At 40.9% G+C, this 14,764-nt stretch overlaps 1 protein-coding gene across 5 annotated transcripts in view; it reads left to right on the top strand.

Moving 5' to 3' along the window:
• LOC139340849 (neurexin-1a-like) overlaps nucleotides 1-14,764 on the top strand; it is a 255,820-nt gene that overhangs the window by 120,752 nt on the left and 120,304 nt on the right. For all 5 annotated transcript variants that reach the window (XM_070976864.1, XM_070976863.1, XM_070976859.1 and 2 more), the window contains one exon: nucleotides 1,119-1,238. In XM_070976864.1, the coding sequence (XP_070832965.1) occupies nucleotides 1,119-1,238 (120 nt within the window). The remainder of the gene's footprint in view (nucleotides 1-1,118; nucleotides 1,239-14,764) is intronic.

Genomic DNA, 14,764 nt, shown 5'->3' with positions numbered 1-14,764 from the left:
AACCAATAATAACTGACATATAAAACTGACCTGAATTGTAAATAATCCAAAACTGAAATAATTCTGTAATTAGAATATAACAAACCTGTAAATATATAATAAAATTGTCATAAAATATAGTAACAACATTCATCCATGCTAACCCTTGCCATTCCACTAACATTTCTCCATTCAGCGTCACTGTCACACAAACAGACAGCCAGGCGTTGCATCTGTAATACATACTGCATATTGACTGACACAATGAGTGACGGACTCATTCGCTAATGGATTGAGGGAAATGGTAGACGCATTAAACACTTGCCTCCAAACAGGCCTGGAGGCACTATTGCCATGTAAAACACATGGATCACTCAGGCCCCTGTGTGTCGTTGACCTGTGACCTCATTCGCAGCTGGCAATAACGTGCTGTGGATGATCAGACTGCAATCAGACAGTGTTTAACACAGGTGTGAAAGATGCGCTGAAGATACCCCTGAAATAACCCGATCGCACGAACATCTTCCCAGATGGCTCAGATGAGTGACAGTTTGGAGAAGGAAAGGAGAGCTGAATTACAGTGTGTGCTCTATACTGGAGATGCATTTCACTCAGTGGTGTAACAATAATCAAGCTACATCAGATTTAGACACAGTGTAATTACACGCTGCATCGCTGTATAAAGCCAGATAGATGGGGGCTGCAACCACATGCACGCATAATGCTCCGTACTCTGCAGTTCTTAAACATAAAATCTAAAATAAAAAAAATCTAAATCCCTAATGACTTTTTAAACCGAGTGTTGAAACTCAAATTCCTCAAATCTTTTGTTTTTTTAATGCTATTTTTTTATTTGTGAGGTTTTTGTTGTGTCTGTTCACTGAATACAGTTAAATTCACTCAGGTTTCAGGCACTCAGCTGGCCACAATCTGTGTATACAAAATACGACTAACTATACAGTTGTTAGAGTGTTTGCATAGCATATGTATGTTTGTTCTGTGTATGCTTCTGTTTGCAGAAGCCTATTGTCTGTGTGTTTTGTGTGACATTTCATTTCACTGCAGAGTCAATCTGCAGACTGTGCTGCTTGTCGTTAAAAAAGTCTGCTTACCAAGTTGCTATTTATCTCCGTATCCAGGCCCCAGCACGACGTGCCAAGAAGACTCGTGTGCCAACCAGGGTGTGTGTCTTCAGCAGTGGGAGGGCTTCAGCTGTGACTGCAGCATGACGACATTTGGAGGACCGCTGTGTAATGATGGTAGGACCCCACTTCCTGGTTTTATCTCTTGAAATCCGTATGGTTTATTTTTTTAAAATAACATATAATAATTAAATAATAAAGATTAATATGAGTCGGACAAGTCAGTTGTAAAACTGCATGTATTGTATAACTCCTGGTCAACCATGTGTGGTCCCTCCATAAAAGTCCCAACAAATGATTTAAAGATGACATGCCTCTTGCGCATCTCACACCAATAGATGCATAATTCAGTCCATCTGTTAAGATAATTAATTGCATCCAGGAAAATCTTGGCATCAGATGTTAAAAGGTGGGTGTTAGCATTAACAGCAAGGCCATTTTTATCCTGTGCTTTCACACAGACTACGTATTCCAGCTCATTATTGTTTCCTGTCTGCATGCTGTATTTTTGTCCAGAAATATGAGATATCTGCTTTGTAAACTCTCCAGTCGAACAAAGAAAGGACCCCAAACTGAGCTGTGTGACTTATATGTTGTAGCTTGGTCAGTTAGAATGAATCTTGACACGGCTTTTTGTTTCAGTGTAGCGCTGCTTTGAACATACTGTATGTTGTCTTCACTGAGGGAGTCAAGAGCTGTTGAGACTGTGTAGAGCACATACTTTTACATTGGAGATGCCAGGCTGACAGTTCAGTGAAAGCTCATTAAAGTTTGAGAGATATACCACTAGAGGGAGCAACAAACATTGTGTTCTGCTAAATCAAACATCAACAGCAAGTCAATCAAGCAAAAAAAAAGAAAAAAAAAAAGCATCAACCAGAAATCCACTTATTATTTCTTAGAGTTTTGCTAGAATGCATGCTGTTAAGTGTTGCATTGACCAATTGCAACTTAATACATAAACATTCAAACTTACTTTTGAGCCATAATTTAAAAGTTCCGTGGTATTAATCTCTCTTAAAGGCAGTTAAATTGGCAGTTTAAGGGACTGCATGCTCATTAATGTTTAGCTTTTGAGAGAACTAGGGTAATGTCTGCTCCACCTCTGGAAAATGGGCCACTTTCTTATGCAAAACATGCACGAGGGATTTTGTTTGGTCATTATTTTCTTCTGCAGCGGTTCACACAGTGAGGGGTGAATGGGCAAAGTGCTGAACTGCATTAAGGAGAAAAGAACAGAGTGGGCACTCCGGAGATGACACAAAAGCAGAGGAGAGAGCACCATAAATGTTAATGCATTCTGTGTCACTTCTACCAGCTTGATAAGACCCCATCTTTTGTTATCAACAGAAAGTGTTAATAGATTCCCGTGCAGCCTCATACCCTGAACATATCTGCTGCCTATGATAACACTAAAAGGATTCTTGTGTCCATGAGATGTGAGCTTGAGTGTAGCTCGTCCTGATCCAAGCCCTCCTCTGCTCATTTCACTCGCTCTTTCATTCCTCAGACCTCCCTTGGATCAACAGAGGAATAGGGCTGTGCTGGAGGTGTTGGAGGATATTTTTGATGGCGAACTCCTCATGAACCTTTCTTGTGTGTTAAAGAGCGAAGAAATGCAGTTTGGAACTTTTTTTTTCCTTTCTTCCTCTCATACATATTCATCCTGAGCAGGCCCATGGAGCTCATTTACAGCAGTGGGAGCAGAGCAGCTCATAGGACATGTGTGCATATATTATATCTGAGCAGAAGTGCTGTACCTGCTGAGTATACTTACTGCAGCTTGTCTCATTATTCCTGCTGACCTGACAAAACAGTAGGACGGGTCAATGTGCAGACCCAAGGGATGCAATATGTAACCACAAAAACATACTTTCCAAGAAATCTCTTTCACTACGGATGAACTGAACCAGTCCTCAGAATAGTGATGCAAGACACCCTCACTCTGCCAAGGAAAATCTATGAGTAGGAAGAATGAAGCTGGAGATGGTTGGGTTTTATCTGTGTTGATGGATTGTCATGGGGATAGAGGAGGGGGGAGCGGCAAAAGAACGAGGGAAGCATCTTTGAGGAAAATATCACTTTTTACTGGGTGTATTTGCATAAGCTGAAATGCAGGCAATTTGCAACAGAGCAATGGGTCTCCGAGAAAGCAACCTGCATGGCGAGCTCGCCGCATTTCCATGTTTTTCTCTGGCGGGTAGTCTGGGCACCCTGTGCCTTCTTACAAGGAGAAAAGCCCCATTTCACAGCCCCTGGCCCCATAACATTCACAGCCAGGAGGCATTGTACAGCTGTCAATCACAAATCATAAGGGAACTAGTATCATGTCTGATATGCAATACCGTCTTGTTGTTCAGCTCATGTAAATTCAAAATGTAAATCATTTTCAGGAGAATACTGCGTTTTGGTAGTCGTGTGCCGTTGACTGTGAATTCACAGTTAGACTTCTGTTGTTTGGATGTAATCACAAGACACCGCTGCAGTGCCGTATGTCACAGTGACTTGCGTTTAAATTAATTTGAATAATTTAACACAGTTTGATTTATTATGAGGAAACACTTATCTACCTTAAGACAAAACAAATCAAAGACAGACAGCAGCTCTCAGACCAGCATATAGACCAGTATGACATACTCATATACTTGAGCTGAGATGATCGGAAGTTTTGTTGAAAAAGTATTTGCACATATATTTTAAAATACTTAGAACCTATTAAGCATTATACTTGTAACAATCAGAAAATGAATAAGGGCATGTTATCTCGGTGTATTCATCTTTAGAAGTATTTTCCCAAATGCTGGTTTGGATTTGATAATGTACAATCATCTGAGAATGGCTGTATGCTCCTTCCAAAAAAAAGTAGCAAAATTTACTTTCAGCTTTCTGAGGTTTGTAGCTGCACGGAGAGAAATGAGATGTTGGTGTGAAGAGAAGTGTTTGGGAAATTGAACATAACAGTCACGTGGCAAGTCCTTTAAATCACTGCTTTGCAAGTTGTGGCCAAACACACATGGCTTTCTCGCAGCTTGGTCCCGTGGGGGTGCAAATTAACATGAAGTCTGACAGAAGAAGACATCAGTGAAATCATGAAGTGTTTACTTTCTGTCATTCACGCATCTTAAGTTCTGTATAACAGCCCTCCCTCGGCTTCATAGCTCAGATTTTTTGCAGTTTTCTGTGCATACAGAGCTTTTTATGTCTAGCTTTAATCAACAGTCTAAAGCCCAGCATATATGTGTTGCGTGTCTCCATAGGCACTGCACTGCTGTGTCATTTTTCGGAGAAACGCACCAGTTCTCAGCCGTGCCGTGAATGTTTCATGATAAAAGTATTTAACTTTTCAGAGCAGCGCTGCACCTCTCACTTCAGAATGATTGGCGAGATGATGACATAGATACAAAAAAAAATCTTCAGATCTTCTCTTCATCATCCTCCAAACACTTCACACCAGTGATGAGCCAGTGCCTTTCTTTTTTTCAACAAACTGTGGACACAGTGTCTCAGAGTTGTATTTATAGAAGCAATTATCCTCACTGGATACCTACAGTCAGTAAAACTACGTAAAAAAAAAAATAAAAAAAAATACAAGGCATGCTGGCCAAGATGAATCAAATTTCTTTCAGATCATCGTGCATGTGAAATGAATTATGACGGTTGTGAATGGTGTTAAGCATGCGTTTGGTCTCGTCACTACAAGCTGTTTTTGATGCCAGTAGGAATAAAATGGCATGTGGAACACATTTTAGTCAGTGACTCAGACAGCTCACACAGACTGCGTGTATGTGTATGCGTGTGTGTGTGTGTGTGTGTGTGTGTGTGTGTGTGTGTGTGTGTGTGTGTGTGTGTGTGTGTGTGGGGTGAAGTCATCAATGCTGTTCTGCAAGTGCAGAGCGATCGGCCAAAAGCAGAACATTACCAGTGCCTTCCTCTAAGCTCAGAGCACGAGCTAATATTGCCATATTGTGTTCGCTTTTCGCCGTTATGTCCACTAGGGGTTTAAGTTTTCATTCAGAAGCTGGCTTGGTTTGTGTGTACGTGTGTGTTTGTGGGACTTAAACTCCAGTCTAGACCCCCTGAGGGAGTTTGCCTGCAGTGGTCAAGCATCTGAGGGTAATGTACAGAGACAAACAGAATGGTGTTTGCTGTTGAGCTAAAGTGGGTCGTGGAGAGGCTACAGCGAGGGGTATGCCTGGCCTTCACGCAATTTTGTCTCGCCTGGTTGCTCCTCCGCCTAGTCTTATAGCCAGAGCTATTAGTGCCATGTCAATATTGTATCAACAATGGAAGTCTAGTCTCCATTGTCTCTGCCTAAGGGGCAAAGACGCACCCCTCTCATTTGATTTCTAATGGGTCTGAGTCAATGTTCATTCTTGTGTCTTTGTACCTTGCGAATAGTCCATCTGGCCTCCAGGCTCGGTGTCTACTAAGTGATCAGCAATAGACATGGGTTTGATATTTCTTAAGCACATACAGAAGAAAGTAAAAGAAGCCCATTTCTGTCACGTGTCTCCTCTCCGCGTCGTCTAAAGACAGCTACAATATAACACAGAGGAACCCACGCTGACACGTTTGTTGCATCAGTCCACAAAAGAGTTCAACTTAATATTTTAAAAAAGGCTAGAAGCTCAGAATCTGAGAAATCTGAGAAAGTTCAGAAAATATAGACAACCAATCCCCAGAGGGTTAGATTTCACTGGCAACTATGTGCTATTAGAAGCAACGCATCTGGTCCAATTCTCTGCTGTCTTCATTTGTGTAGTCAAATGTTTAAAGCATATAGAATTTACAATTATTTGCTCCAGTTTAGCCGAATGTAAATCTTCTGGCATGTTCCAAGAATCTCCTTTTCATAAAAAATAGGTCACTTGTGTTTCACGATCCTCCAGATTTATCATGCTGATAATCACACATACAGGCACACTCGCACGCACGCACGCACGCACGCACGCACGCACGCACGCACGCACGCACGCACTCAGGAAGTGCAGCAGACAGTTTTGTCCCATTCCTCTGTGATGGCACGCGAGGATTAGACCACTTAGTTTGGTTTCAATCAATACAAGGGGACACCCAGTCCAATAGTGAGGCCAAGGGGACGTGAGGCGCTGGAGCAAACAGCCTGCTGTCACATGGAAGTAATGTCCTCTTTGCCCTGGATGTGGCCCTCTTTTAATGCAGCTCAGTGAAACGAATCTATGGCTCTGAAAATATTTGGGTTTTCAGTGTGCATTGAAAGCTTGGCCTAGCTTTGAACAGCCATTGTGCCCCAAGATATGAGAGAAGCAGTCTTAAGTGCTTCTTTGCATTCACTTCAGTAGCCATTCGCCTAAATGTGCACACACGCTTATAAGAATTCTAATGCGTCAGATGTAAAGTTTAAACGATCTCTTGTAAGGCGGCTAAAGGCTTCTCAAATGTACAATCAAATGACCGGTCCATGTTAGGGCATCACCCATAGAATTATACATTTATTTACTTACAGAAAATGCAAATACGTGATTAAGTTGTTTCACATTTACTTGCACCATATAATCAGTGCACTGTAAGAGTAATTGTTGAAATAATATGCTCATATAATGGTCTTAAATGATAAGTGTGTGGTATTTTTCTTATTGCCAACAGATCCCAGGAAAAGACCAGTCTAACAATGAACTGATCCCACTAACAACTATTGTATCCATACTGTGTATCCAACACTTGATATAGCTTATTACTGTGTGCCATAATGCTCAACTGTTTTTAATTAAACAGTCTTTGGTAAGCCATATTGTTGCACTGAGCCATATGTTTCTTCATTACCACAAGTGCACACACTGTACGACTAAATATTGTTTCACCTCTGAAAATAGTCCCCAACAATGCCCTACTCTTACAGTTACGACTCTTTCAAGATGCAATGCCCAGCTGTTTTGGGAAATCACTCAGCCTTTTTAAAAAAAACATAATTATATATCTGTGAGCCATTTTTAAAGATTCAGATCTTCAGAGGGAACAAATGGGCTTGCGTCTGGGTGCCACCAATGGTTTAGAATGTCAGAGGGTATGGAGAGACGGACAGACACATTGATGGTTTTGGTGTTTTTATAGGATTTGTTATAATAAGAAAAACATATAATTATACCAGCCTTATATTTTAAGAATCATATTTTGACCAACTACTTATCAAAACCTCCTCTGCTGAAATCAGTAATTCATTAGAAAGTTCATGCTATGTCTAAATCCACTTTCATGCCTATACAGCATGTGTCAGTGCCTGAAGCTGTAAAGTAGGATGTGGCTCTGCACTTATTTTCACACATACTCCATCGCTGCTGTTTGCTCTTCCAGATGGACACTGACTTGGACGGTTCCTCAAGATTTTTATTATTCCGGAGCTATTGAGAGAGCCTTTATTGTTTCGTTTTCTTTTTGTTCCTCTTCCTCCTCCACAGCAGTGGTCACTACCTGGCCTTGTTATTCAATGAATTCCTCATGCTGATTTAGTATGTGAATTTAAAGGGGTTTCTGTGCCAGGAAGCGGTGGCCATATTTGGGAAAAGGCTGTTGGCATGGAAACCAGGTCTCCTTTCCTCCCAACGTGGATGCTGTAACATGTCTGTAACCTTGCCCAAGCAGTGAGATCTCTGCAAGAAGTGGTGTAGAATCCCTAATATCTTTTAGCTAGCTTGGTAGAATACTGAATTGACTGAATTCGACTTACACACACACACAGATGACTTCATAGTTGACTTAACTGATGCTAAAACATAGAATACAGCTGTGACAACGCATGACACTTCCTTATTATGTGATGTAGCTTCATGCTGCCACGGTGTCATTAGTATGGAGGAGAAGCAGTGTCTGACATGTTGGATTGTTCATACGGTGTGACAGAGCTCTAGTGTGCCCTGGACAACACACATTTAGCTGGGGAGAGCTCTTCTTGTGCTGTTGTCCATGACAAGAGTTTCTGAATTATTTCTGGTCATGTCAGAGTTGAGCACCAGCATTACGCACATTTAGTTGTCTGCGGTGTAATCTCTGCTGCAATCAGAATCTCATCTCGAGCTCATTGCGGCGCAGTGGTGGGAACCTAATCTTTGAGGTGGTTTTTATTAATTGGAAGCCCGGAGGGGCATGTTGACAGGAAATAAGAAGCTGTTGTTTCTCCATAATACTATACTAATTAAAGTGTTGACTGGAAGACAGAGTATCTGCTAAACTACCCTGCTGGGTGATGCACTGACACTGTGAATTTTCCCCTCTCATAAACATACATTATTGAACATGACACCGGGGAGAACTGTGGCAAGAATCTAAAACATCCCTAAAAAGAAAAAAAAAACAAACAAGATTGCTTGCTTCGACTCAACTCTTTAAAAACTTTTGATTGCTTCTGTTGACATTCTGTGAATGATTTCACAGTCAGAAGTCATTTAATTGAAGAGAAAATTTGATTTTCAGCTCAGTGAATTGCAAATTGAGATACTGATGGACATTGTAATCAAAACTCACGGTACGAAAAAATATTTTCCCAATGAGAGGAACACAAGAATCAGCAGATTGCTTGGTCTCTTTAGTTAGAGAGAAAAAAAAAATAGAATATTTATATTTAAGTGCAAAACTATGACTGTATGTTACCCCTGTGAATGTGGGTCAAAGTTAACATTACAGTAACAGCAAGATGTAGATCCCAAGAATGAAGCAGATTTCATTAAATTACTACAAATGCAGTGCTAATTGAAAGAGTCATGTATATTTTAGGTGGCCAAGCTTTCCTTTTGGAAATTATACCTTTTACCTGCTGTGTATATGAACAGGCAAATACATGTTTGGAATGAGCGCACTGTGTCGTTCTTTGGTATTTTCACATTTTTATAATACTACCATCACAGTCACACCTATAATTATAGGAGTGACAACTATGATTATATGACCCAGCGGCTTGGAGAGATCGTTTCTTTCTGGTATTTCATTCTTGGCTAAAATTTCTGCATGTTAACTTTAGTTCTACTGTAGGTGAGCCAAAGTGCTTTACTGGTTCTCCATCATTATTGTCTTAATGACAAAGCTATTATGTCCTCAATGACCTGTGGAGCAAGAGGTAGGTGCATTAGAGAGCTCCAGCTGTGACCACGGAGCGAGAGTCAGACAAACGGGCTCTGCAGCACCAACTCCTGCCATGACATTGACATGTTGACCATGTGCTACGTGATGAATTAATTATGCAATTGAAGTTTGCTAAACCTGTGAAACAGAGGTAATGGGAAAGGGTAAGATTCCTTCCATGTATCGGAGTGTGCATACTGCTTTTGATGCTAACGTTTAGCATGATGAACATTACCAACAATGGCACTGCAGCAGGCTTCTTTTCCATTTCAATGAGACCACTGTGTTGGCTCCACAGGGGGTCCTGTTGCAGACGGATCATTTTTTGCCTCACAATAGCCCAGCACAGAAGTTATGCCTCTCCTTTTCGAGCAGTGCAGTCTAACCTCATCCTGCAGCACACACTTTTGGCCAATAAAACTTATACAAGCACGCATTCCAGTGAGAATACCTTTTACTACTGTCAGCATGTCCTTCAAATTAAAATATATTGTTTGTTGAAGGCCTCTAGACTGACTGATTGGCAGGATGACATTGTTTGTTTGTGCCCAGCGCTATGGTTAATGTTTAGGTTTAGGGAAAAATCATGCTTTGGTCTAGTAAAGGTGCTTCTTTAAGGTTCAGGAAACATTGTGGTTTCAACCATACATGAATACTGAGCTCCACCTTACATGGACTTTCTATACTGTCAGCTGACTTCCTCATTTGCTCCTGTCACTATAGCTACGCGCACTAGAGGGCTTGGTCACATGATGTAAACATACATCATTTTAGGGCAACAAAAGATGTTGTTGTACTTCTTTGGAGGGGAGCTTCACCAACGTGCTAACTTGCTTGCCAGCATTGATACGAAGAGGAAAATTGATTAATTTTCTATAGTTGTGCGATTTATCCTCAAAGACGCTCAAGGACACACAGAATAGCATAGTGTCTTAGCTTTTGAAAAACTTGCCTTTTATTTCATTTCCTTAACTTGCCACACATCCTGTTTTATACCAAGGTATCATTGCAGTTTTTTCCAGTGGTGCTACTTTTGGTGTGAAAGCCCCCTTATTTCCACGTTAAGGACAAACCTGGAGAATGAATCAAACATGCTTTAAAGCTAAACTTTTTCTACCCCTAAACACTTTCTTATTTATTGATGCGATGCACTACAGGTTATGTACTACACCTGCAGTATTGCCTCAGAAGCAACGAGATAAACTTGTAAAATTCTCTCACAAAGCAAATAAAAGTTCCTTTTTCAAGAGAGGCTTGCCAGACAGTTTCCATTGCAAACAAACAGCTGTTTAGTATTTCTAAGCATAGCTGTGTGCTCCGAGTAATATTAACAATATGCACAAAGGGCTTAGACAATGCAAACTCTCCTCTCTTTCTCCATCATGGGGAGGTCAACAGAACTTATCCATCTGAATTGTCCTTGAATTCAACTCACTTCTAAAGTTTTTATGTATGAAGGACAGATTTCAGTGGTGGCACTATTCAAATCCTCTCTTATCTGTAGGCAATGAGGGTGGAGAGTACATACAGATCTCTCACTGCCTTAAGCAAAGTCGGTCCCAGCAAAAGAGCTGTAGAGAGGAAACCTGTTTACAGTTGTGGAATAAATACATTTACTCAAATACTGCGCTTAAGTACAAATCAGAGGTACTTTTATTTTAATTTTATTCTACTTTGTACTCCTATTCCACCACATCAGAGGTAAATATTGTGCTTTTTACAGTTCAGCTTTAGTCACTAGTTACTTTACTGACTACATTTTTTCTCACTCCTTCTAAGTATTGTTTGATAGGTTGAGATAATTCTCCTACTTCTGAAAGGTCCAGTGTGTCACATTTAGTGCCATCTAGCAGTAAGGTTGCAGATTGCAGCCACATGTAAACCCATCACCGTCAGCAAATATCATTCATCACAAGAGAGAGGCTGCAAAGAAATTAATACAATGAAGCCTGCAGTGATGGTGCATGCAGACAACTGGAGTCTCACTGCCTCACTCACTCTGTACTGTATGTGACACAGTTTTACTGGATGTACATTGCGTGCTGTGCCTTAATCCCATTGGCAATTAATGCACTAAACCTTCACTGAAACATGAATGGATCTGCAGGGCATATAAGGGTCAGCACTGGCCCCGCTTCGCTTTATGCTGGATTTTGTTGCATGCAATATCACCAAGGAAAATGTAAGCGTGTCTTGTCCCAACAACATTCTTGGCTCAGGCTAAGTATTTGTACAGTTGTAGAATTTTGGTCTTACCATTTGACAAACTTGTCAGGGTACAATTAATGGCATTGTAAATGTCAATTATGAATGTTTACTGGACTTCAGTTTGGATTTAATAGACAGGGAACCTGTAGGCCTCACAACTCCTCACTGTGAAGCACCACAAGTAATTTTTCATGTACTTCTTACCAGTTTGGCCAATTACACTGCCAAACTCCATCTGCTGCGGGATACATAAACAACTGTCACACACAAACTTTGCGACACACAACATCACACATTGCAATGCCAGATCCTCATACAGCCTGCTACATTTATCTGGCAGCTAAACATGTCATCACAGGTGCTGGCTGTTGGGACTCCACGATGGTCTCATCTGACTTCTAAAAGCAATGTTAACACTCATTTGTAGAAACAGATGTCTGCATATGAATGCAGAATCTGCAGGCAAGGGACAAGATTTTGGTATTGGAAATATTCTTGTTTCCATTCGTAGTCCGTGTAGTATTAACCAATCACATTGCAGTGGGCTTTGGTTGTATGCAGGTAAACGGTCAACGTGTGGAGAGCAAGAGAGGCAGAACGCATTGGTTGAAATGTAATCTTAAAAAACCCATCGGTTGCAAGCTTTTATCTGTGCATAGAGATTAGCTGAAGTGTCTAGTCGTGGTTGAGTTTGAAGGTCAAGTTGCTTATTGAACTGTAAACAATGGCTGGCACATGGAAAAGGAGGTGTTGGCCCGATATCTATTACCCAGCTCTCCACTGGCTACAATGGAAGTCCCCAGAGCCTCACTTGTCCATAGACGATAGCCAGTGGGTTCTTAGATTATGGTCACATTGTCTCCATGCTGCTTATATGCTGGAAGACAGTAACAACAGGCTGCCCTTGCCTCTGAATCTGGGTCAAAAGGCAAAGATGACTATCCACTTGCAATACAGAGCAGTCGTTTCATCTTGCCCCTGTTTGGTATGACCAGCCAACTAAGAAGAAAACCTGCCTGGAAGTGGAAGAGCCTGACCCAGAATGTGTTCCTCCTCCCAGTTCCTAAAGTGTTTGTTGTCAACAGGTTTTTTCCCCCACTGTCAGCTGTTCAAACACAAGTCAAAACAGTATTTGGATTTAATAACTATTTCCTCCTATGATCCCTACTGCCGATCCATCCAAAGCTCGTCCTCTTTCAGTCCTTACCATGCAGCGGACATCGTTCAGATGCTCTTCTTTTCCTTGTTCTGCTCTCACATGTCACAGTGTGGTCAAGAAATATCAGCCACCTCAGCTTTGTTTCTTCCACGGGAGCAGAAAAATGTACCCAGCACAGCTGTACCTTCTGTTTCAACGCAGCAGCACAGTGCCTCTTCTCAATCTTCAGTGGCAGCTTTGAGTGTGAGTGTGAGTGTGAGCTTGTGTGAAGTACAACTTCTGCGTCGTGTGCCATAAAGGTGAGAGTCACAGGAGACCGTACAACCCACTTATTCGTCTGTGAAGGTTCATCTCGCTCACCTGATTCATGTTGCTTCAACCATTTCATGGTACTTTAATGATTCAAAACAGAGATGGAGCTTAAAAATACACAGTGAGAGACACTTGAAATGCATGACACATGTCACGCAGTTGATGTTCAGTATGTTTAAAGTGCACTTTGAATGAAGAACACCTGAAAAACGGAGCAGCGGTAGTGGTGTCCATTGATTAAACTTTGTGTAGGAAGGGGATCTTTTATTATACAGCTGCATGAAGGATCTTCACTTGACCACCGGTCATCAACTTGTGTTTAAAGAGCTATATTCTTGATGATGTTTTCAATACCAGAGAAAAATAAGTATACAGTAGAAGAGAGGTTTTTTTTTTCCTTATGCTTTATTTCGTAGGTTTATTTCCAAAAGGAACAAGGTTCATTCAAAAGAATGAAAGAGGCTTTTGAGAGGAGTGGAAGTGGTTTGTTTATGAATACTTTTTCATTCAGAAAAAGCCTTTTTTTTTTTTTTTCTTATTAAACCTCTTTGTTGTCCCAGTTAGCCACAGCGCAGCAGAGTGTTTCATTAACAAAGAAATTGTTGGCTCCTGAAGGAGGCACAGTCCGTCCTTGACCCGTTCAGAATGATGCACTCTGAGAAGGGAACTGATCTACTTTGGACGGATTTCAGGACAGACAGACAGACAGAGATGGACACAGTGCCCCGGTGGCCCACTGCATCTTGGGAACTGTCAGAGGAGATAGAGAGAAAGCCTCCAGAAAGCTGCCGACCTGTGACCCCTATCTCTCTCACTGACAGCTAGGATTTGGTTTATGCATTTGCAGACACATCATCGTCACACATACACACACCTTTTTATTTGCACTTAGGTACAAGGATTTCTGAATGTTGCTTCCTCTGTGCTTGTTCTTAATGTGTATTTAAATTGATTTGTGGAATTGAATATCAGTGCTGTGGTATCGTTTAAGTATAAAAAAAAAAAAACTGTTCGTCACATCGGCCAGATTCCAAAGCATCCTTTGCCAGCAGAAACCATTGAGTGGAGCAAAAGGAGCCTATTGGCTATACAAATAGCTCAGTTTGCAATGAAAAAAAAAAAAAAAATCTGTTTATCTCCCATATATGTAGTTTGGGTCTGCTCCAGTCGTGGTAATGGAAAGAATGCTGTGTGCAGTGTGTACATGAGTGCATGCTGATATCTGTGTATGTGTACATATATGTTTACTCTAAACAGGAGAAGGGAAGACAGTATCATTATTTGACTATAACCATGTCACTGTGCTTTTATGATGATAAATTGTTGTGCAGAGCAAATCCTGCATCATGTTGAATGGTTTACAGCTACATACGTAATCCTTTATTTCTGTGCAACACCAGATAGCGCCACAGTACTCCCTGAAACCAAATAAAAGTACTGCAGTATGTAAATACACAACCCCGACCAAATAGCTCAATATGAACAGTATCAAAAGATAGTTTTTTAAAGGAGCTTTTTAAAACTTCTTTCATTAGCTCCAGTGAATTAATTAGAATGTTTCAGTCATTTGAGACAAAATTAGAGTAAAGATAAATGAGAATTGATGTGGAGTTTTTGTTTCTTTGTTTTGCCCTAAGTGAAAATGAAGTCATTCCATTACACCACCATGCAGTGCCATTTGCTGATTTGATTTTACAACACTAACTGTGCATTATTTCCTATTAGCGGGCTGTTTTATCAGCTTGAGTGGTGTTATTTATGTAGTCTTCACAGCTTGCATAATGAACAGTGTGTGCAGCACAAATTTCTATGTGGTGCATAAGGGCTGCTGCATTTTACATAAACTGTGACATTTGATGTTGATGTAGCTGAT

Source organism: Chaetodon trifascialis, chromosome 13 (genome assembly GCF_039877785.1).
Source record: "Chaetodon trifascialis isolate fChaTrf1 chromosome 13, fChaTrf1.hap1, whole genome shotgun sequence".
Lineage (NCBI taxonomy): Eukaryota > Metazoa > Chordata > Actinopteri > Chaetodontiformes > Chaetodontidae > Chaetodon > Chaetodon trifascialis.
Note: the sequence above shows the minus strand (reverse complement) of the source record. Positions and strands in the feature narration are given on the sequence as shown.